At 44.0% G+C, this 21,704-nt stretch overlaps 6 protein-coding genes across 10 annotated transcripts; 4 read left to right on the forward strand and 2 right to left on the reverse strand.

Moving 5' to 3' along the window:
- The first annotated feature begins 53 nt into the window (after positions 1–53).
- Positions 54–2,324, forward strand: BDBG_02629 (acetolactate synthase I/III small subunit). 3 transcript variants are annotated; one of them, XM_031720880.1, is made up of 3 exons: positions 54–223; positions 305–1,195; positions 1,258–2,324. In XM_031720880.1, the coding sequence occupies exons 2-3, from the start codon at positions 366–368 to the stop codon at positions 1,433–1,435; spliced, it is 1,008 nt and encodes a 335-aa protein (XP_031577216.1). In that variant the 5' UTR covers positions 54–223; positions 305–365; the 3' UTR covers positions 1,436–2,324. The 3 variants fall into 3 exon arrangements, with proteins under 3 accessions (XP_031577216.1, XP_031577217.1, XP_002627958.1); XM_031720881.1 differs by having other exon boundaries at positions 308–1,195; XM_002627912.2 differs by having other exon boundaries at positions 54–1,195.
- BDBG_02630 lies at positions 1,580–8,338 on the reverse strand. Of its 2 annotated transcripts, XM_002627913.2 has the most exons (7): positions 7,401–8,338; positions 6,370–7,329; positions 5,993–6,310; positions 5,764–5,939; positions 4,571–5,601; positions 3,757–4,481; positions 1,580–3,674 (listed from the first exon to the last, which is right to left on the reverse strand). In XM_002627913.2, exons 1-5 carry the CDS (start codon positions 8,218–8,220, stop codon positions 5,260–5,262), a joined length of 2,616 nt encoding a protein of 871 aa, XP_002627959.1. In that variant the 5' UTR covers positions 8,221–8,338; the 3' UTR covers positions 1,580–3,674; positions 3,757–4,481; positions 4,571–5,259. The 2 variants fall into 2 exon arrangements, with proteins under 2 accessions (XP_002627959.1, XP_031577218.1); XM_031720882.1 differs by having other exon boundaries at positions 4,571–5,939.
- A 1,626-nt stretch (positions 8,339–9,964) lies between these two features.
- BDBG_02631 (ornithine carbamoyltransferase, mitochondrial) lies at positions 9,965–11,002 on the forward strand (the record flags this gene model as incomplete). Its single annotated transcript, XM_002627914.2, has 1 exon — positions 9,965–11,002. The coding sequence occupies one exon, from the start codon at positions 9,965–9,967 to the stop codon at positions 11,000–11,002; it is 1,038 nt and encodes a 345-aa protein (XP_002627960.2).
- A 608-nt stretch (positions 11,003–11,610) lies between these two features.
- On the forward strand, positions 11,611–13,003 carry BDBG_02632 (uncharacterized protein; the record flags this gene model as incomplete). The annotated part of the gene is made up of 2 exons (XM_031720883.1): positions 11,611–11,616; positions 11,681–13,003. 2 exons carry the CDS (start codon positions 11,611–11,613, stop codon positions 13,001–13,003), a joined length of 1,329 nt encoding a protein of 442 aa, XP_031577219.1.
- A 2,003-nt stretch (positions 13,004–15,006) lies between these two features.
- Positions 15,007–15,708, forward strand: BDBG_02633 (uncharacterized protein; the record flags this gene model as incomplete). Its single annotated transcript, XM_031720884.1, has 1 exon — positions 15,007–15,708. One exon carries the CDS (start codon positions 15,007–15,009, stop codon positions 15,706–15,708), a length of 702 nt encoding a protein of 233 aa, XP_031577220.1.
- A 1,290-nt stretch (positions 15,709–16,998) lies between these two features.
- BDBG_02634 lies at positions 16,999–20,394 on the reverse strand. 2 transcript variants are annotated; one of them, XM_031720885.1, is made up of 7 exons: positions 20,030–20,394; positions 19,771–19,962; positions 19,667–19,686; positions 18,777–19,603; positions 18,476–18,691; positions 17,780–18,377; positions 16,999–17,702 (listed from the first exon to the last, which is right to left on the reverse strand). In XM_031720885.1, exons 4-7 carry the CDS (start codon positions 19,104–19,106, stop codon positions 17,560–17,562), a joined length of 1,287 nt encoding a protein of 428 aa, XP_031577221.1. In that variant the 5' UTR covers positions 19,107–19,603; positions 19,667–19,686; positions 19,771–19,962; positions 20,030–20,394; the 3' UTR covers positions 16,999–17,559. The 2 variants fall into 2 exon arrangements, with proteins under 2 accessions (XP_031577221.1, XP_002627963.1); XM_002627917.2 differs by lacking the exon at positions 20,030–20,394 and having other exon boundaries at positions 17,007–17,702; positions 18,777–19,686; positions 19,771–19,924.
- Positions 20,395–21,704: the final 1,310 nt, after the last annotated feature.

Consider the following 21,704-nt stretch of genomic DNA (forward strand, 5'->3'; position numbering starts at 1 on the left):
TCAACGAAATAAGCTAATCCTTAGACGGACTAGGCAGTTGCTGGTACCGCTCAGTCGTTTCTCCGACCTCGGAGTTTGGCAGCGATCATGTGACTCATATTTTTCAACCTCCAAAAGAAATGGAAGAAGAAACAGAACTGTTTAAGCCTTGGAATATCCGCTTAAGGTGAGATTGTGATGAGCATCATTCCTTTCCCATTTCTCCAATTGTAGAGTCATAGAGGTGGTATACTCTGTTCCTTTTGGTGGATAGCTTTCTTAGCTTCCAAAACGAATTTAGAGCTAACACAAGAGGAGTCACCAGTAGCTCCTTGCGACTAGACGGATAGAGAGCAATTTGCTCTCGCCGTCGTGCGTGGTAGAAAATGGCTTCTCGACGAGTTTTCTCCCTATCTTCAACGCGCGCTCTATTGTCGTCGCCCTCTACATGTGGCTCTGGAAGCAAGCTCGCCACTTCCCGCAAACCATGCAATGCCCGTTCCTCATCGAGCTCGACATCCGCTCTCGCGTACAAAGCTCTGCACCGTCGTTCCCCGCTTCCTCTCCCAGTAGCTGATAGCCCGACCTGGTCCGCCCCTGCTGCAGTCTCCTCGATTCTATACGAGACCCCAGTACCGTCGACCAAGCCTCCAAAGCGCCATGTGCTGAATTGCTTGGTACAAAATGAACCTGGCGTTCTCTCCCGCATCTCCGGAATTCTTGCAGCTCGGGGTTTCAACATTGACAGCCTCGTTGTCTGCAATACGGAAGTAGAAGATTTGTCGCGGATGACAATTGTCCTTCGTGGACTAGATGGTGTGGTTGAGCAGGCCCGTCGCCAACTGGATGACCTCGTTCCCGTATGGGCTGTGCTTGATTACACTGACTCTGCCCTGGTACAACGTGAGCTTCTTCTTGCGAAAGTTAGCATTTTGGGCCCAGAGGTGTTCGAAGAACTCCTCCAGCACCACCGTGAAATGACCACACCAGAAAATGAGGAAGTATCTGGCTCTGCTGAGAAACCGGCGAAGTCAGCCGAAATTGAAGTACAGAGGTTCAAAGGAAGCCAACACGCCAGTGATTACCACCCCAGCGGACTAGCTCACAGCCAGGCACTTCGACACAAGCACGAGCATTTGAAGGCCATTACCCACCTGACCCATCAATTCGGTGGCAAGGTTTTGGATATCAGCACCAACAACTGCATCGTTGAAGTGTAAGTTTATGCATCCCGGCTTGTTGGTTATGAGGGCCACCATTGATAACACTACGTGACAGATCCGCAAAACCAAGTCGTATCGATTCCTTCCTTAAACTAATTTCTCCCTTTGGTATCCTTGAATCTACCCGAACAGGTCTGATGGCCCTGCCACGCTCTCCGCTCTCCGGACCAGAAGAAGAGTTCGAAAAGGATACAAGCGAGGCTGTCGACGCTAGTGCTCTTCCACCTGGTTAAATTTCACAATATGCCGGCCTCTGAGGCCTCTGATTTAGTGCTAGATTCAGTTGCTGCTTTATATTTGGATACGTGTTATTTGTTATCTGCAATAGTTTTGTGTAGCATTCCTGAAGGGAAGCAATCATACTTTAGGGAATGAATGGAAAGAGAAAATGGAAGGACAGTGACAGGCAATCAAGTTATTTCTTTTTATTTTCTCATTTCTCTGGTTCTGTATAACTCTATGCTATCGTCTAGTTTCCTTCATCTCTTGTATATTTTACGTATTGGGAAGGAACGGACCGAATAACTGCCCATTTTAATTCTACTTTTTTTTCTTTTTTTCTTTTTTTTTTTGTGGCTGTTTATGTCTTGTCGTCATCATTGGCGTAGTGAATTTATTTCAGTGCCCCTCACCGCAAAGCTCTCCGGCCTCTCGCACCGTATATTGGTCTAGGGGCAAGGTACTAACTCTTCTTCGGGCATTGGAATTGCCATTGATACTATGTGAAAATTGGATAAACATAGAAGCGGTGTGAAGGGAACCAACCACCTAGCTATTTTCATTTGGTCTTTCAGGAATAGAGCAACGAACGAGCTTACATCCAAAAAATAGCTTGAAGAAAATATGAAATCGTAACTGGATTGGAAGACCACATACGCATAGAACGAAAGTCATAGTAGTTGGAATCTCAAAGATAAATGCTTATCACTAGCATCCATAGGGCCACAGAGCCCTGCTGTTCATATGGTTGAGCAGCTCCTATTGAAGAACAGTTGAGAGGGGAGAAGAAAACGAGAACAAAATAAATAAAACGTGCTTCTCACAGTCATAACGTCGTAATATCGTTGGGGTATCAACTGGGCCGTGAAAGGTCATAGAAATGAAGACAAGGGGAGAAGAAAGATAGCCTGGGCAAGACATGTCGCAGACAGTGGAAACACTAAGAAAAAAAAGAGAGGGGGGGGGGGGGGGAAGAAGGGAAATAAGGCGGACAGAAAGCCCAACAAGCCAATTTAAAGCCGTCCACCTGTGTTCATCAAGAGCAGTGTGTAGGAAATATCCCGAAATCCGTATCTTCCGTCTTCCCAACGACCACGTACCAGGATGTGCGGTATGCGGTATCTTTCAACCTTCACTTTCTGTCCCTTTCCGACAAACTTCACAAATTCCGCAATACAAGGGGCTGTAGTTTTGTCCTCTGTTTGTCGGGCAAGTGCAGTCCTCAGAGAAGACCGTCTCTATGGCTCCACATTTATAGATAACGGTGTGGTTGCACATGGTTGTGAGGAAGATGCCTCGCGCAATTGCGGGTTGGTTGAAGGATAAAGGAAAAGACGAGTCGGATGGGAGGCTGGAAATGGGATATAGCAGAGACGTGGAAATCTGCCTATGGATGTTGTTCAATTCTTTGTGTATTTGATTTTGATACTCCTACTCCCTTCACGTGCTATGGCAGCAACAGAGATACTGATAGTCGGAAGTTATGTGAACCGAGGGTGATAACCGGTGTCGAATAAACAAACGGCTTTGGGTTAAAGTTCTGAAATATCTATGTAAAGACTTGATATGAACGGACAAGAGGAATTCGAGAAGGCTCTGCCCTATTATCGTAAGAGTCGATGTGTAAAGTCGGAGATGAAGGGGCGAGTAAAAGGTTAGGAGAAAATTGATTGCGCCGTATCAGAAGTGTGTATGTGAACAGCCAGGAAAATCTTAAGTGGACGGTAAAAGGATGTCGACAGCAAGCTGATATATAATCGACCTGGATTGTTTGCTGTGGGGAAATAAATACTAATTTATTGGAACTCCACTCGGAAGTGACAGCAAACAAGAAGGTAAATTTGTGCTACCCCTCCAAAAATCGAAAGTGTTAGATGTGTACGTGAAATGAAGCGTTTTGATATTTGCTAACGGATATCGTTAAATAATGTAAAATTGTAAACTTCAGAATTGAATTGAGGGGACGAGATGTAAATTATATACCCTTTCAAGGAAGATAGACGGGGGCCCTATTTGCCAAAACCATTCGCGCAAATCACCTGTGAAAGATATAGGCACGAAACTCCCATGCTTGCTTGGGCACGAGTGGACCTTTTGTTTGACGTCATCTAGCAGAAATAAAGAGATGCGCGAAAGTTTAAAGAAAATGCAGTTAACACAATATCGCAATGCAACAGCTGAACGGGGGTTAGTAGCGGAGATGTCAGAAGCAAACGAGACGAGGATTCAAAGGTGAATCCTGGGCGACAAATCCTGTCACAGCATGAGGGTCAGGATGAAGTGAAACAATTGAGGCTGGAGAGCTTAGCCTGGGAGCCGGGATCATTGTTCGCACCTGTCGCTGCCCAACTATGGAGAATCAATGCGATGGTTATCTCAGTGGGAAATTATGGAATGGAAAAGTAGGTTCGTGTATAAACTTTATCTGAAGACGGTGGGTAACTACCCAATGACACAGGAGAGGCATTGATTGTCCAACGAGCACAGTAATACTCAGATCGGTCCCGAGGTCCTTGAGTTGGGAGAACTTGACAGCAAGAGATGGCGCAATAGAGGTCGCCATAGGGCAGGTGAATCCGAGATGCGCAAAGACAAACCCTTACACCTGCCAAAGTGCGTCACTTTCTCGTAGTTGATGGGAAAAGAAATCTAAAATCCAATAGGATGTCAGGGCCATCTGTGGGCATTGGGAAAATAACGGACTTTTTGAGACCACCAATGATGCAAAATATTGACCAATATGCAATTATGACATCAGTGACAAGGAAACATTAAATATTTGCTATTTGGGCTGCGATAGGGAAAATGCGCAGTTAGCTCTGAAAGAAGACCCAAGTGTAAAAAAAATGCACTTAGGGAGAGCGGTGACTATGGATTGAAAATGATTGGGTGGCGGCCGATGATGCTAAGGAACCTGGCCACATGTTCATCTCCAAATAACCGGAACTGACCAGGAAGAGCAGCAAAGAGACGAGAGGGATTCCTGGAAAGGTTCGTTGAAAGTTTGGGGGAGGACAACTGGTCTTGGTCCTGTAATTCGTCCACGTGTGACCAATCAATCTGGGAACCGGAACCGGGACCATTAGCATGCGTACAGATCGTGACATTCTGATCGCCTGGTTACAATGATCGACTCGCTATTTACCTACCTTTTGCAACTGTCATCGTCTGAAGACAACCATGGTCAAACATCCTTGCTTTGAGATGCTGACATTTGCGACGCTAGCCTTTGGACATTTTTCTCATTAGTGTACCGGTAGGTAAGTAAGTTGGAAGTCGCCTTATTAACGTGGGAGCTCATATATCTCGTGCCAGACACGGCACGACATTATGACCAAAAATGGACAGGGACTCATCCTCAACTTGTTTGCCAGAAACATTGAAGCCCCGCGCTGAAGATTCTTAGTTGATTCAAAACATTGCATAGAATACAAGTTGTGCTAGAGTTAGTAGTCCACATCCCGGTAGAACGAGAGCCAGCGGAACAGCAACGATCATGATTCAGGCAAAACCCGCCGCCGAGAAAAGATTGGGATAAATCATGGTTAGCCGGGATGTGGTTATAAAGAACTCTTTCGCATGTCCGTTGACGTAAGGCTCGAAATGCACATCCAATGTATAAATACAATGCCAAAAGGTCAAAAGGTGGATGAAGTATAGTCGCATTATCCTCCATAAAAAGTATGTGTACGCCAATGAACACCTTTTGAAGCGGGTTCCTCAGAGACCCGAGACAATTAACCTTAAAACTCCAACATGTTGCTCTCGAAAAGGAAAGGAGGAAACCTGACAGCTCATTCCAGAAAATGGTTCCGCATCGTTAGAAAACATTATTATCCTATATCCGTACCTTTGCGCCAATCCCTTTACCTTTGTAGAACAGAGTATTCGAATAGTTTCCGAGCTGCACGTCGACGTCAGCGACAGCATCCATTCTCAATGTTCCCCCTAACGCCTGTCGGATCGCTTCGTATCCCGCGCCACTAAAATCCAGGTCCACCGGGAGCCGCGGTGTCTGGGATATCCCAGGCGGTACTGCAAATGGAAGGTCATACTTGATATTTCCTACAGGCTCAGTGTGATTGTAGAATGCCACTGCGTCAATACCGGTAATCAGAAGTGTGGTGGACAACAGCGGTGAGGCCAGGGTGAATACCGCAGTCGAAGACCACAAGTGCAACTACCAAGACCAAGGATTTGCAAGTCAGTCCTCGTCAATGGTTGTGTAGTAGAACACGAGTGAAATTTAGGTAGGAGAGAAATCAGATTATGAGGTACCCATCTGCCTGATTTCCTCAGTAGGAGATTGTTTAGAAAGGCTATCGGCAAGAGCAGACAATACCGTTGCATCCTTAATGAAGTGGGTTTGGCCATCATCCCCTGGATTCTGATCATCTCTTGGTGCTCGAAGCTTCGGAATCGGAATGTCCAGTTCCAGGGCCGATAATGCCAACCCTAATCTAGGGAGAGTTGGAATCGTGTGTTGATGTGGGCGAAGGGCGATGGACGCATTGAATCCTGAAATCAGTTAGAGGAGTTACCAAGCTGGGTTGTGTGTAACTGGGACAAACCTGAAACATAACGAGATATCAGATCTTGACCAACAGCGATTCCATCCTTTCCACCAAACCGCAATGGGTCCCAGAGAGCAGATATTTCAACCCCGGAATTGAGTCCTGGTGACATTGACAGGTTTCGGGCGATCACGCGCCCAACGTTGGTTCCGTTGTGCGCGACTCGTAAATTTATATAAGGAACGATCGCTGAATATTCAGTTGGATTTGTCAAATTTAATTTTGCTGCAAGAAGGATGGATGACTCCGTCGTTTGGACTATTTCTAGAGTATCCACGGCAACCTTGAGGTCCGAAAATCCTCCACTCGCGAGGGCTAGACGTAATGGCATATTAGTTAGAAATTCACGATAACCAAGATATCCGAAAACGTACGCTTCACAGTGATGTTGCCACTAGCTGGAATATCTCGAATTATGAATTGCCCAAGCGCAGTATCCGTTTCTGCATCCACCTTTGCTTTAACATGTAAAGGAATAGGTTTGCGTTCGAGGATTAACGCTTGGACAACATCCGTAAATGTGTCCCCATTGGTGACCTGTAGCGGTGCTTTCTTGATATCGAACTGGACCAGCAACGCTACAGACGGAGGCGAGCCGTCTTGAATGCGAGTTGCAGAAGCATTTTGCCACTTGTTAATTTTTATGTAACCAAGCTCTCTTCCCTCATAGTAAATATATGCAGTAGACCGAACGTGGGAGATATTTAATGGAAAGTTCATCTCCTTAGGAAGGCCGATTACCGCTTTGACCATTGCGGAAACCGTAAGTTGAGCTTCTGGGGTGTCTGGTTGAGCGAATGGTTCCGGTAGGAAGAAATGAACGTTCGTCATGGAAAAGTTTCGAACTAAATGGTCAAGCGCACGGCCTGCGAAAGGTACAGGAACCGTGACGTTTCTCAGAAAACCTTCTATCCAGTTAGGCAAATTGGATGAAGGGGATTTGCCTCCACGAATGTAAATTTTAGATTCCAGCCCACGAATATAGTTTTCAACTAGAAGATCTAAAGGTGACCAGTTGGTACCAGGACAGGCAGTGGTTAAGACATCAGGAAGTGTTCCAATATATCCTTTCGCAGAGATATTCACGGGCTCATTGGGGGCGATTTGAACTAGGTCCGTTGTAGCATTAGCTACTACAATATAGCGGTCCATAGGTGCACAGTTTGGTACTGAAATCTTGAAGCCCATTGGAGGCACGGTGAGTTTGACTGGATATCGATTCATAAGAAGCACTGAGATGTCGGCTTCCATAGCTTTTTGATGTGTTGGTGTCCTGATTTCATGGAAGTCCAATTTCGTGATGTTGAAATCAGGGAAACCGTGGTAGCTATGGTCTATTAAGATTATTAGTCAAACATGTCCAAATTCAGGTCAGGATTTCGAAAGAAACTGTACAGGGATTGACCTTGGAATACAAATGACTCCGAGATAGTCTGAGATCCGAGATATAATATGCCGGATCTCAGGCGCACAGAAGCCACTCCTCTGACACGCAACTGGCCAAGGCGGCCCTGGAGCCAGTCGTTCGCTACAACTCGAACCCCGGCCATATCTCCGGCTTTCAAGTCTGTTACAAAATCGATGGTATTCACGTGGCCATCACGAATATTGACTCGGATGGGTGGGATCGTCGCAGTTCCTAGCAGGACGTTGCCGTACTCTGGAAGATACACTTGTACTTCGGTTTCATCGCTCTCAATCTCTCTTGCTAACCACGTTCCCAAACGCCCAATATCACGTACAACTTTCGTCGGCACACGCGACGCATCGAGAACAAAGGAGCCTTGAACTCTAGCCTTTACTCCATCTGATGTAAATGAGTCGATGGATACATCAGTGGCTTTAAAAACTGTAGCCGTTTCAGCATATTGTTTGATCACAGTCGGGCTGGCAAAACCCAGCCCCAGAACTGTAATTATTGCCAGTATAAGGCTTAGCAGAGCGATAGACGAAGGTCGGGTGATCCACCTCGGTCCCTGTTTTGTGGAAGACGGGTTCGGGGATGATTCGCGGGAGGACGAGGATGAAATGTTGACATCCCCCAAATATTGGATGCCTTCACTTGCCCGATGTGCAAGAAGGGGTGTAGATTCCGACAAAAGTTCATATGACGTGGTTTTGGGCTTCCCGTTACGAATAGAGCTCGTCCGGGTCTCTGGATGGAGGTTTTCCTGGGAGGCCTCACTGAGCAGCGGAGCACATTCTCCCACGGCGTCCCCAGCCATGATGGCTGGAACTACAAAGATGGCAACGACTGTAACTTTAAAGGTTAATTCTTCAACGACATGGGCCGACTCTTAATGAAAAGTGATGTGACTCGAGAAAGTCAAGGTGGAAGAGAAGGTGGAAGTTGGATGTTTGAAACCTTGGATGACGTTGTTTAGTCAGCGAAACCCCTAAAAATAACATATGGTACTACTGAATTGTATTAACCAATGAATAAGCAGATAACGTAATCAACCACTCAACGACCGTCTACACTCAACGCCCGCCCCTGTAATTCTATTTCAATCAACTTCAAATGTTAATATCTCAATGAATATTCATTATTTTAACTTTTTAATTTGTAATTTATAAATATCAAGATTTATATTATAATATAATTCAAAATTATTATAATATAATTAAAATTGATTAAAATATAGATTTAATTATAAAATAAAATACAATCAAATAAAATATATAATATTCAATTATAAATTAAGAAATAAATATTATATATTATTAAAATTTATAAATATTATATAAATATATTATAATTTAATAGATATTATATTATTTTATATAAAAATTATATATTTTAATTTTTAAGAATTTTTTTAATTTTTTAATTTTCATTTTTATATAAATTACAAGTAAAATATTAAAAATTCTTGAAATTTTAAATTTTTAAAAATAATTTATTAAATATAAATATATTTAAGCTCTTTAGTATAATAATTTATTTAAATTACAGTTTTAAAATATAAATAATACATAGTTATTACAAAGGTAATATTTAAAAAATAAAAATTTATATAAAATTCTAAATAAATCAATAATAAATAAGAATTTTAAAATAAAATTTTGTATAGTATTAGAAATATATATAATCTATACTATATTTAAATTTTATATAAAAATAATCAATATTTATTAATATATTTATAAATATATACTCTGTATTTTATTTTAAAATAGTCTTTTAAAAAGTTTAATAAATTAATAATTATATATTATTTTTTTATAAAAATTTGATATAATATAATATATATCTGCAAATTACTATATTCATTTTTTAGAATAGTTTTTGATGAATATTCATTGAGATATTAATATTTGAAGTTGATTGAAATAGAATTACAGGGGCGGGCGTTGAGTGTAGACGGGCGTTGAGTGGTTGATTACGTTAATTAATAAAGTTGACAAATAATATTTAGCTCACTATCTTGCAATTAACTTTCAAATACAACCAATAGAATATTTTCCCAAATTAATGGCCGGTTTCCGGTTTCGCACAGTACGCTGTAATAATACGTAGCTCGACTACCGCTTTCGGTCTTCCGAGGGAATCTCTATGACTCCAACTCCAACTCACCCGTTCAAGGATCAAGGGTCAGCAAGATAGCGCCCTGCCAGCTCTCCCTGCGATATAATATATAAATCAATTAGCTTCAAGCCCTTTTGAAAAAGGATCTCAATCGATACTCTTTCAGCTCTTCTTTTTCACATTCGGTATTTTCCCATTTTGCAACTGCATTCTTTTAGTTTTTCAATTCTTTTATTCTTATTTATTTTTATTTTATTTTATATATATATATATATATATTTTTTTTTATAACAGAGCACACAACACAGCACTTCTCCAATCCCCTGCGGCGCATTACAAGTCACCAAACCAATCCCCCAAAACCCGACAGATTTCCTTCAATCTTCTAACTAGTTTTGATCATGTTGCTATCCCGCAATGCAGCCAGGACTCTCCGCAACATGGGTTCGCAATTGCGACAATCTTCCTCCAGTGCCGCAGGCCCGCGCCACCTGCTCTCCATCGCAGACCTAACCCCTTCTGAGTTTACAACACTTGTCCGCAATGCCTCTGCACATAAAAATGCCATGAAATCTGGCTCGATACCGGACTCTCTTCACGGATCGTTGTCCTGCAAAACTATCGCCATGATGTTCTCCAAACGAAGTACGCGAACCCGCGTGTCAACAGAAGCAGCAGTGGTCTCCATGGGCGGACATCCGATGTTTCTTGGGAAGGATGATATCCAGCTTGGCGTGAATGAGTCACTTTATGACACATCCGTAGTGATCTCTTCCATGGTATCCTGCATCGTGGCCCGGGTTGGCCCGCATTCCGACATCGCAGAACTCTCCAAACACTCTTCAGTCCCTGTTATCAACGCTCTTTGTGACACGTTCCACCCGTTGCAAGCCATTGCCGACTTCTTGACTATCCATGAAGCGTTTCCGCCGTCCCAAAACTCTACACCATCCAATTCTAGTCTAGGTCTTGAGGGACGAAAAATTGCCTGGGTTGGAGATGCCAACAATGTTCTATTTGATATGGCAATCGGAGCTACCAAACTTGGCGTCGATCTGGCCGTCGCGACACCAAAGGGCTATGAAATGCCCGCGCATATTAAGGACCTTATTAAAAAAGCTCGTGTAGGAGTCGAGTCTCCAGGAAACATTACTCACACTAACGTTCCGGAGGAAGCTGTCAAGGATGCAGACGTCCTTGTGACCGATACGTGGGTCTCTATGGGACAGGAAGATGAAAAAGCAAAGCGAATCAAAGCATTCGAAGGATTCCAGATCACTTCTGACCTGGCAAAGCGTGGAGGTGCCAAAGAAGGCTGGCGATTTATGCACTGCCTACCTCGACACCCCGAGGAGGTGAGTGACGAAGTGTTCTACGATAGGAGTCGGTCCCTAGTATTCCCCGAAGCAGAAAATCGACTGTGGGCAGCTATTTCGGCATTGGAAGCGTTTGTAGTCAACAAGGGCCAGATCGTATAAATAGGACCAGTCTTCGAAATAGAAAATCTTTGCCCCTTTCTCTACTTCTGTCTGTATTACTGCTCGGTTGAGGAACTTTCTACGTAACATAGGTCCAACTACCCACTTGACTTTCTCAACCTTTTGTATCCCACGTCCATAGGATCTGTTTCTCACCTGTAGTCGCTAGAGACGAAGCTAGTCTCTGTTTTGCCATAAACGTCTTCCAGTCAGTCTGGCTAAATGAATGACGCGGAATACTACAGAGTATATGTGAGCTAATAAAATGGATGTGTTTGAAGCCGATTTGATCCGTCACGTGCGCTGAGTGGCTGAACTTTGTCTTGTGCCACATGCACGAGCCACAGATCCGAACATGAACGACATCATTATCCCTCCAACCTGGATGTTCGACTCTCGCTTCTGTTAAAATATCAACGCTCTCACCTTCGGTAGACTGATAAATTAACCTACTGGTTCTAATCTGTTTGCCAGTTTCTTCATACCACAGTCCATTCCTCCAATCGTCCACCAAGGTGGTGTTCTTGCCTCGAGGGCCTTGCCAGTTAGGCTTATGAAGCTTGTGAATGTGATATCTTATTTGCTCTATACCTTCTTGGTTGGTAACTATGGAGGTATGTAACGCTGGACAGTGTTCTCTACAACTAGCACTTTCATTGTTTGCTAACCTCAACAAAGTCTTTACCTCACTCACCGAGCTCATTTCGCTCCCGCCGCTCTCATACGTCGCTGCGTCACATCTCACTTGCGCCATTGTCATCCAGATTCCCTCTTGATGATGATGACGAACTTGATTCCGACTACCATTATTCAAATCCCAATGGGTCGGACCCTTCCCGACGACTCTCATATAGTTCTCATCGTGCCACATCGTCTTACCTTGCCAGTGCCTCTGTTCCCACAACGCCGCCGATACTCTCTCGTAACACCTCGTATACTAATCTCCCGAAAAGAAAAACCACTCCAAGCTTATCTCATATGAGCCATACAAATTTAGACAGAATAAAGTCTGAGCATACCCGCCATCACCGCAGGTCCAAAAGTTACACTACTCTAGGACCAAAACTAAGCAATACGGCTACGCGTCAGGACTCCGAGTGGCTTTTGCGGGCAGGATTGGCGTTATCCTCTTCCACCCGGGAAGAAAAGGGCCAGAGCTGGCTCGTGAAACGAGATAGCTCAACGAGCCTTGTCTCAGAAGACGTTCCTGATAACGAGCCTTGGCGCAACTCTCGTCATCACTCACGTCATAGCCATGGCCGAAGACAGAGATCTGGACTATCAACGCCTGTTACTTCTTCACGGCGACCCTCCAACTCTCATGTTTCCAGCAAATTTAGCAGTCGAGTAGACCTTTCTATGACGGTAGCGGGCCTTGCAGAGCAAAGCCCTGACGATCGCGCTTCAATATCCGACGATGCTGTAGGACTCGTGCCGGACTTTGTTGATGAGACCGTCCGTAGTGAAATGGCTGCGATGTCCTCACAGCCATTTGGTCAGGCAAAAGCGCCGAGCCAGCGAGGAGTGCGAAGTTTCGATGACGGCGGATACCCGGCGGTGTCGCGACGAAATTCCGCATTTGATTCCTCATTTTCGGCATCGTCCTCAGAATTCTCGGATTCCGAAACAGATGAAGAGGAGGAGGTAGACGAGGCGGAAATGCAACGTTTGACTCGTGAACGAGGGTTAGGCCTTGGTAGTTGGATAGATCGTCTGGTTGAATGGACCCTTTTTAGTGTAGAAGATGAGATTCCCGCAGTTCCCGCAGAACCTTCCCGTCAACCTCGTCAGTTTGGTGATATTCAACATCAAACTTTGGTTGAAGAACCGGACAACAGTTCCAGTCAGTACTATGAAAGTTCGGAGACGGAAAGTGACAACCAACAACGGGAGAAGGAAGACGAAATTTCGATGGCGATGCCTATAGAAATACCAAGTGATCAAGGTGGATGGTCTGATGTTGGCTGGCTACTTCGCGTAGCGAAGACCATCGTTTTTTAAACTGTATGGGAAGCCTCTTTGTTTTGTATTTTTCTTTGACCCCTCGTTTTCGAACTTATCACACCTCCACTTCGGACTATTTATGCTTAATATCTTTCTCTAGGAGCAGGGTAGTTTGAGAGATCAGACCTCTGGTGCTATTGCTCTATTCAGATTTCGGTCTTAGGTCTGCTTTCGTGGTTATGTTACCAATGAAATCGGAGATTGAAGATAACGTGTGATCAAAAAGATCGCCTTCTCGATACATATGCAGCTTCTTCCTCGCTGCTGAGACATTTCTTACCTTTAATACTTTTGCTATGTTACGGAGTCTCTCTCCCCAATTGATCATCTAGAATCAGCAACAAATTGTACCAGAGTTTTCGCCTTCCAATCCCTATTTCCGCAGTTTGTACGCTAGCATATAAATCATCAGTCAAGCACGGTCGGGCATAAATCGACTGCTCTCTCACAGAAGCCCCACGCAATTTCAAAATAAGCTTCCTAGACATCGTCATTGAAAACATCGTTTACAAACTCGGCTTTTGACTTGCGTCTGAACGATGACCGCACATCATTTCCCCTGTGTAAATTCCTGTGCCACTTTCACAGCGAATCGGTGCCACAAGACACGGAATCTGCAAAATTAAATTGCATGCACGGGGTATGTACCCAAATGAATTAAGGCCGTACTTTAGCAATTCACCATAATGTTCATGCAGGACGCCAATCATTCTTTGCTTCGAGTGAAAGAAAAAGGAAAAAGCAAATAGCGGAAAACCAACATGCTTGCCCCAGTCTCAGCTTGATTGGTCCAACCTCCACGCTCGAAGTCGGGACCACGGGCGTTTAAAAGGCTCTTCAACAATGAAGCTTCCAACCCAGTTTATTTCTCTCTTCCATGCTCTCGTCAATCCGAATACTAGCTGCCCAGATAGTCTCCCTACACATCCGATGATGCGGAAGAGAGATAGATCCCTTTCATTTAAGCCTTCCATTCGAAGCTGTCTCGTTTTGCGGGGAGTGAAAGGTTGAAAATCCACAATGCAAGTATGGTTCCGGCCACCTCTCCCGAGCAAACAAATCTCAATGCTATACAGGTCGCCGCGACAAAATAATGGAAGGTAAAGACAAAACTTGCCTGAGCGGGAATTCCGCCCGTCCCTATCAATGTGGCCCTTGTTTCTAGGGCCGATGCTACCAATAGAGCACCCCAACTAGTAAAATCAGAGTGCTTCAAAGCGATTCATCATCTGACAGATATGCCTCTCGAAAGTAGATAGCTACTGCCCCTTGGTTTCCTTATTTTTATTTTTTTTTTTTAAAAAAAAAGAAAAAGAAAATATGGGGCGTGCCTCGGCAATTTGTGTCACGGTACTCCGTACCCAGCCTGGAAAACAATCTCCTTTCTTATATACCGCGAGGTTCAACCGCCGCCGCCCTTCTCTTTCTTTCCTACTGATCGCCGTACGCGAATTCAATGTTTTCGATATTGCTGATTTTACTTCCATCTATATACTTCATGAACTGAAGTAGATGGGTCAATGGACCGCTTGCGTACATCCCAATTAGCTTCCGTTGCCCTTCTTTTTCTGAGCCATTTCATCGCGGATGCTTCCACCATCACTTCAACTGTCACAGATATTCCGCCCACTATAGTAGGATACTATACTCGTGACCACGAGGGCAGCACCACAGGTATGTATAAGCTTTCGTTTAATGCCTAGTGAGAACTTGTTCGACAATCACAGCCTGCTTAACTCGGAATCGCTCTATAGTCGAAAATGTATCTTGCCCTCAGCCTCTCCACTTCAGAACATCAGGCATCTATGGCTACTGCTGCCACCCCAGTAGTACTACGCGATGCCCACTCGCAACGCAATGTAGAGATGGTATAATAGAGGGGCCCTATCATACAAGCGAATGGTATGCCCTACTTCACGCGCAAAGACTCCAAAGTTTCCCCACCGGTATTAACCAATGCGCTACTATCTTATCGTTCTCCTAGCACGCATTGCGTTACAATGTCTGTCTACGAATCATTTCATATGGTAGCTCCGTCAGTGACCTATATTCAATGTCGGAAGAATTGGCCGGTGTTGACACTTCATCGTCATCTCGCAATTCCCCAAACGACGTCTACTGGTATAGCTTCACAGCCTCGGAATGAGAGATTAACAGCGGCTCACCCTTTCCAATTTCCAGATACCACTATACCCACTTCACCCGGGGAGACCACAAACTCGAGTTCGCTGCAAACATCCCCAGGCGGCATACCGGCCACTCCAATTACACCGACAAGGACTCAAATCGCGACCCCGTCGCCTGGTGACTTCTCCGAGAAATTCCCCGATGAAAAGAAAGTAGAAGCAGCGAAGATATCCAGTATAATTATTGGAACGATCCTATTTATCGCGATAGTCATTCTTGGACTCTTACTAGGCCGTAGTAAGTGGAATAAATCAGTGTCACAGACTTCACTGCGCAAATTACACGAAGCAGAGGGATCTACCGGACTTGTATCGGTGCCCATTCGAAGAAGAGTGCCAAGGCACGGCTCGCAGCGAAGCCATACGTCAAGAGACGGGTTCATTGCGTTCGACGATCTCAGTCCTTCCGAAAGGTATGCGCCAGCGCAGGAACTGCCCACCGTGGTTGAGGAGCGATATCACCAAGTGAGCACTGCCTCGAGCCCCATCAGCCCCTGTGTGAGCTCGCCCCGCTAGTTGATAGAAATTCATTATTCTTTTAATTCTACTTGGCGCATCCCTGATACCCCATAAATCTTCGCACACGGCTGGGCTATTATAGAAGCATGCATATGTATAGGATCTCCAGGCTTGAATATGCAGCGGTTATTGATCGATCGGGCACCGCTTGCTTCCCATTTCCTAAACAACTCGTCTATATTTTGAAAATATTTGAGTTGCGGCTAGTTTCTGTGGATTTCGAACGTCTCCAGGTACACGTGAAGTGCACGCATACCAGTTTCCTAATATTTAATTTATCTTTATGATCTCTTCCCTATAGCCCTGATTCAAAGATGGGATAGGACATTTTGAACTCTACGGTGGAATTCAACGAATACGGGGGTATCTACGTCTAATTCCCTAACAGACTTGAATATAACTTATATGTACTCGAACCTACTCTTTTGTATTCAAGTCCTTTCTCCCATGGCTGGATGACCCGTCTATTACACATTAGACAGCGCGGTCGAACGTACTGGAGCCAAAGGAATTACAGCTGCCAGCTAAGAAATGTAAAAATATGCATCTCATCCCAGTTGGGGAACGTAAACTCCAAACAAGCTCATCTTACAGCTTGCCGTACTTTCACCCTTTTAAGGCGATACTTGTTCACAATTCTTCGACGAGTATAGGCCAGACAACGCTGATATTATTATCTTCCTTGATTATCAATGTAACTCGCAATGCACTCTCGCTCTCAGTACCACAAACTAGATTAGTCATTGAGGCATGTTTACAAGATGAGGACGTTGATGATATTCCCCTTTCCTTTTCCAGTGTATGACTTTTTGACATATAGTTGCCATTTGCCTGGGGGAATTGGAAGAAGTGTCCAAAATAAATAAGCTCATTCATGGCCCATGCGGAAGAGGACTGGTTGTCTTGTTCAAGCGACCCTATTTTATTGGCTCCAGTCCTGGTCACTAAATGGGATTAAATAGGCCTGCTTACCTTTTTGTTCCGCGCCTCCCTCCCTACCTTGACTGCATCTAACCCACTTATGTTACTATTTTGCAGGGTAAAACAAAGCATCAATATTTAATAGTAGCACTGATGAGTTGAGGTCACCAAGCACCACGAATGGGAGTGAGTTTAACCTCAAATTTAATCGGGTTTAGTTAGGGTGGTCAACTCGGGAAGGGGAGCAACGGAGCGCGGAGGATTCAATGATCCGGATATTTTGATATACATTGATCCTTTAAGGCTTTCCTGAATCGATACCATCATGAGATGAACGTATTCACTGTTTGGCCACTTATTCGTCAGGTAAAATGGGGCATTACCATGTAAATACTCCCTGGCCTTTGTAGAGATTTTAGACGTGTAATATATATATTTGTTGACTAACTAAAGTTATATAATCGTTGGAAAAGGCCAAGTTAAAAACAGAGAAATAAATTACAATGAGTAGATATAAAACGAGTTCTTTTTGAATCCCGAATGTTCTATTTCCAATTAAAAGGCGATTTTAAAAATTCATAAAAATTTGAACTGCACCAATATCCCTGGGACCAGGTAATTCGGGATACGAATTCGCTCCGGCAAAAAGAGTAAAGAATAATATGGAGTTGGAAACTCAAATTCTTCAACCAGTTTCCACTTCGCTCTCTTCTCCTTTTTTGCATCGGTCCTGTCGACGGATGTCGGGTCTGTGGCAAACCTGGCTATCAACCAGGAGGGAGGATAACGGGGGGGGGGCCGCCATGGCATGTCATAGAATGGGTAAAGGGGAAACCTGAAAGATGTGGTGTGCATCGCGTCAGCTGGGCGCGTGTGGTAGTGAGCGGCCAAAGTTCTGTCAGCATTTCTAATCGTTGATGTGGAGATCTATGACTCCGGCTTCGACTTCTGAGGACACGCGCGTTCTCTGGCAAGCATGCGATATCGGTCCAAGAGATCGGTTTCCGCCACTCCGGGTTGGTGCTGGAAGTTGAAATGGGCAGCTAGAGCTTCTCCCACAATAGTGACGGCTAGAAAAGGTGTTAGTTTTATTGTTTTGTTTTTTTCTCACATGGAGGGCAGATAATAAGCAATAATCAAGACCTACGCCGACTATACATCTTAGGCAGCTCCATAACAACCATTTCTTCGTCACTTCTTTCCTTTGGCCAGGTATCTATATCGCTGTCGAGTATATCGTCGGCCCAAATAGCAAGGACGTTGATCCTTATTCGCTCATTATCCATGTTCCACGGAAGGTTAAACTTGTACAAGTCAAGCTGATCTTTTTCCAAATTTTCTAAAAACGAATAATGTTGCTGGGCAGCGATGGCCCAGCTTGTATAGGTATCACCCCATACCTCATATTTGAGGTGGGTGACTGGTGTTCGAACGATGGCTTTGTCATCTTTAACACGTAACCATCGATGGCCCTTAGCCGGAGGCGCTGCGTCGAGGGCCCATTCAAACTTCTCCGGGCCTTCCCAGTCCGGATGATCGGAAGGTTTCCATGATTTATTATCGCTGGGCTTTGTGGAGGGTTTGCCATCGAGCAATTCAGGGAAGTAAGGGTGGAGAGCGCCAGCATGGTAATGGATGAAGCTCAAGGGGGGATTGTTGATTATGTTTGCTGACACGGCGAAATCATCGGGATGATTTATTTTTCGATCAACTATTCGAGGAATGGTATCGTCGGCTAACCAGACCTATAGAGGAGGCGAGGAAAGGATTAGAAATATTGCTACCGGCCTGGCGGAATTCCCCTTGGAAGTCAAGGTGTAAAAATAGGTTTCTTCCCACTCACCACATCGTCATCTATTTTAACATATATCTTTCCCCGTTCAAGATGCTTCCAGATTTGTCTGAACTCCGGACCGCGAACCTTTCTCCCAAGGTCTAGCTTTTTGTATCGTCGAGATCTAGCCAGTATTTCATCAAGATACTTTAAATCATCCTCATTTTCGGTATTGACGACCCATAGCACTTCGTCCAGCCAACCCTTGTTGTCAACCAAGTTGCGCTGTTTGCAAGCAGCCGCGCGGTCAGCTAAAAATCCCAAGAATCATGTCACAATTCTAGTTCTCCGCTGGAGAAGTGCTTCATACCTCCACGTAGCAGTGCATCGCCTCGACGCGATCCCGACGACCATAGAACACAAAGCCGCTAATGACAATATTCTCAGGCTTTACGAACTCGGTTGCATTTGCATTCGCATCCCCATGTAGGCGAATAGGATATATCGGCGCTGGTCTAGTTGAATCCTTTTGTACCGAGTTTCGGCCCCTATAGAGGGTGTTCGTAAGGAGGAATACATTGAGGAGCGATAAGGCCACGAGGGCGTACAAGGTGGATCTCTTCTTGAGATTGGATATTATCGATTCACCGTAGCTGGATTTACTGGGGCTGCTGAATGGGGGTATATTAATACTTGTCATTGCTTTGCGTTTGCCCTGGCGTGGGGCTGAAAGTCGGCGGATGAATGAGGACAATGGACACTCATTCGCATCCCCGTACTAGTAGTGGCCAATATTTTGGATAGTTATTTATTTAGACAACGAACGACGTCCTTCTTGGATGCAACTTGCAAATATGAAAAGGTCGAAGGGGCCATGGGCTGCTTAGCGCGACGACAACGGGGCGTATGTACTCCGTACTGTATTTAAATAAATATACCTCGTTTTGGTAATCCTGATTCGCCACCATCAGGCGGAGGAGCAACTCGGAAGAGCTGAGCCTCCAAAACCATAAAGAGTATTTATTCCCCTTTTAGATGTAACTTAGCTTTGTGGCTTATTAACATCGCTCGCTGGAGAAGCCAAAGGTCTCGTCAACATATATTGGAAAAATTCTCTTCCTACGTCCATAATTATTTATTCGGTTTTTCGAAAAGCTTCCTTCGGCCAAGCGAGGTTGTGCGCAGGATGGGATGGGGCTTTCGAATGCATCATGAGAAAACTTCCATTCCTTACTGCGTATAAATATATCCTTTACTTACGATAGCAGCATTTTCCGTGCCTGTGCCTCTGCCGTCAGCCAACGTCCCGTATGTATATCTTAAACCTCAAGTCCTGGGTCATATGTCATATGTACAGTACGTACATGTATGTACAGGACATCTACCTATCCAAAGCAAGGTGCCAAACGAGCTTCTGACGGGAACAAAGGGAAGATCGACGAAATACTCTGTAGATCATACACAAACAAAGCCCGCGGGGTAAAACGTCCAAAGAAACGATAAGATCTGAAAGCAGTGAAGCGCTGAATCTAATTTCAGACATGCCGATGCGTACTCTGTACTCCGTACTCCGTACAGTTAGTTGTTTTATCTGCAGCTTAGCTTTCCTGAATGGGTGATTACCACAAGAATAATAATTATTAATGGCTTCTAGGCGTCAGTTGGCTTTATGTGTGAAGGGTAGAGTAGAGTTGGTAACACCCTTCTGAGTAGTCTGTATGACCATTTTAGACACCCGTTGGAGTTGGACCTCCTCATGCTCCCAAACGAGAAAGCAATTCGAGACCGACAAGAATGAGAAGAGGAGAAATCAAATATTCCTCCTCAGAACACGCTTTGTGTAGAATTGGTAGCAGATCGCAGGGAGGGATACCTTTGATGCTCCTGTATACGGCAAATATCTATTTGAGGTATCAATAAAATCGTAAAAGAAGAAAAATAATGAATCAGGGGAATACGTGTTGGTTGGCTTGTGAATTTGGTGAAAGTGACAATGTTCATCTTCTGCAATCTCCTTCCCTCTCTCCTAGGGCTGTGAAGCATTAATGCTACGACTTTGATATGAGGGATTATAAAGAACTAGAGCAAGACCTGGAGAATTTGAGAAAATAGTGTGCCTTTTAGGTTATTTCACCGATATGGTCCTCATAAAGTGGTAGTGTCGCTAGCTTTCACAGTTGAAATGATAAAAAGCTGAAAAACAATCTCGGGTAATGTTTATGCAGGAATATACTCCGTAGTTACGGACCTACAAGCTATTTCCCCTCTTCCAAAAAAAAAAAAAAAAAAAAAAAAAAAAAAAAAAAAAAAGCCTGCAAATATCATTGGATAGTATATATGTTCATTTGGTACTTAATTATATGTATTTAAGATATTCCCCTGAAAGGAAATGTGATCAGAAATAAGAAAACAGTGTATAAGAAAGAATACAAGTTGCTCCTTCTAGCCGTGTGCTGCTTATCACCTGCATTTTGTTTCGTTGACAAGAGAACCCCTCCAAAGCAAGAAGACATTTGTAAACGGGAAAGGAAAAGGGGTAAAAGATAAATTCAACGGCGCTTGGGAGTGACGAATCTGGCCACCGGACCGATAACAAAAGACGTAGCATCAACCGAACATGCGTGTAGGCTAATCAGTATCCGTGAAGAATATATATTTACGTAGGTACACATTGAACAAAAGCATTGTTAAATGAGAGATATCGTCAAGGGAAACAACAAGCAGGAAAAAGGATGAGGGGGTTAAGAAGAAAGGAAAAGATGGAAAGTGGATGCTAGGAAAAGTATCAGAACGCCAGATATTCACGGGGCAAAAAGAAAAAGAAAAAAAGAGAGAAAAAAAGAAAGGAAAGAGAGAGAGAAAGGAAAAGAAAACAAAACCAGAAGGCAAGGAAAGAACCGCGGAGAGAAAACCGCCATAAAATAAAGGAGAGGAAATGAAAACCTCCAGAGATTCGGAAGCCCAAGCATGTGGGACTCAGAAGAGATAATGTAAAGAGTAACCTTGAACATTAATAATGGGCAGAAAGAAGAGAACAGGACATGAAAATGAAAATGATGGAAAATTACCTTGAAAATGAAATGAAGATGAAAATGAAAATAAACGCCAGTATTGGGCTATGTATGTATCAACTCTAATTCCCTGAGCGGTGGGGTATCGTAGCCGTGTCGTTAAGATAACAAAAGAAAAAAGAGGCAACAGAAAACGTTACCGTTTCACTTGGGGAAAGATTTATTCACCAGAGATCACTTCAAAAAGGGCAATAGGCTTTCAAAAGAAGGGCAAGATAGCCAAAAAA

Source organism: Blastomyces gilchristii (assembly GCF_000003855.2).
Source record: "Blastomyces gilchristii SLH14081 genomic scaffold supercont1.3, whole genome shotgun sequence".
Classification (NCBI taxonomy): domain Eukaryota; kingdom Fungi; phylum Ascomycota; class Eurotiomycetes; order Onygenales; family Ajellomycetaceae; genus Blastomyces; species Blastomyces gilchristii.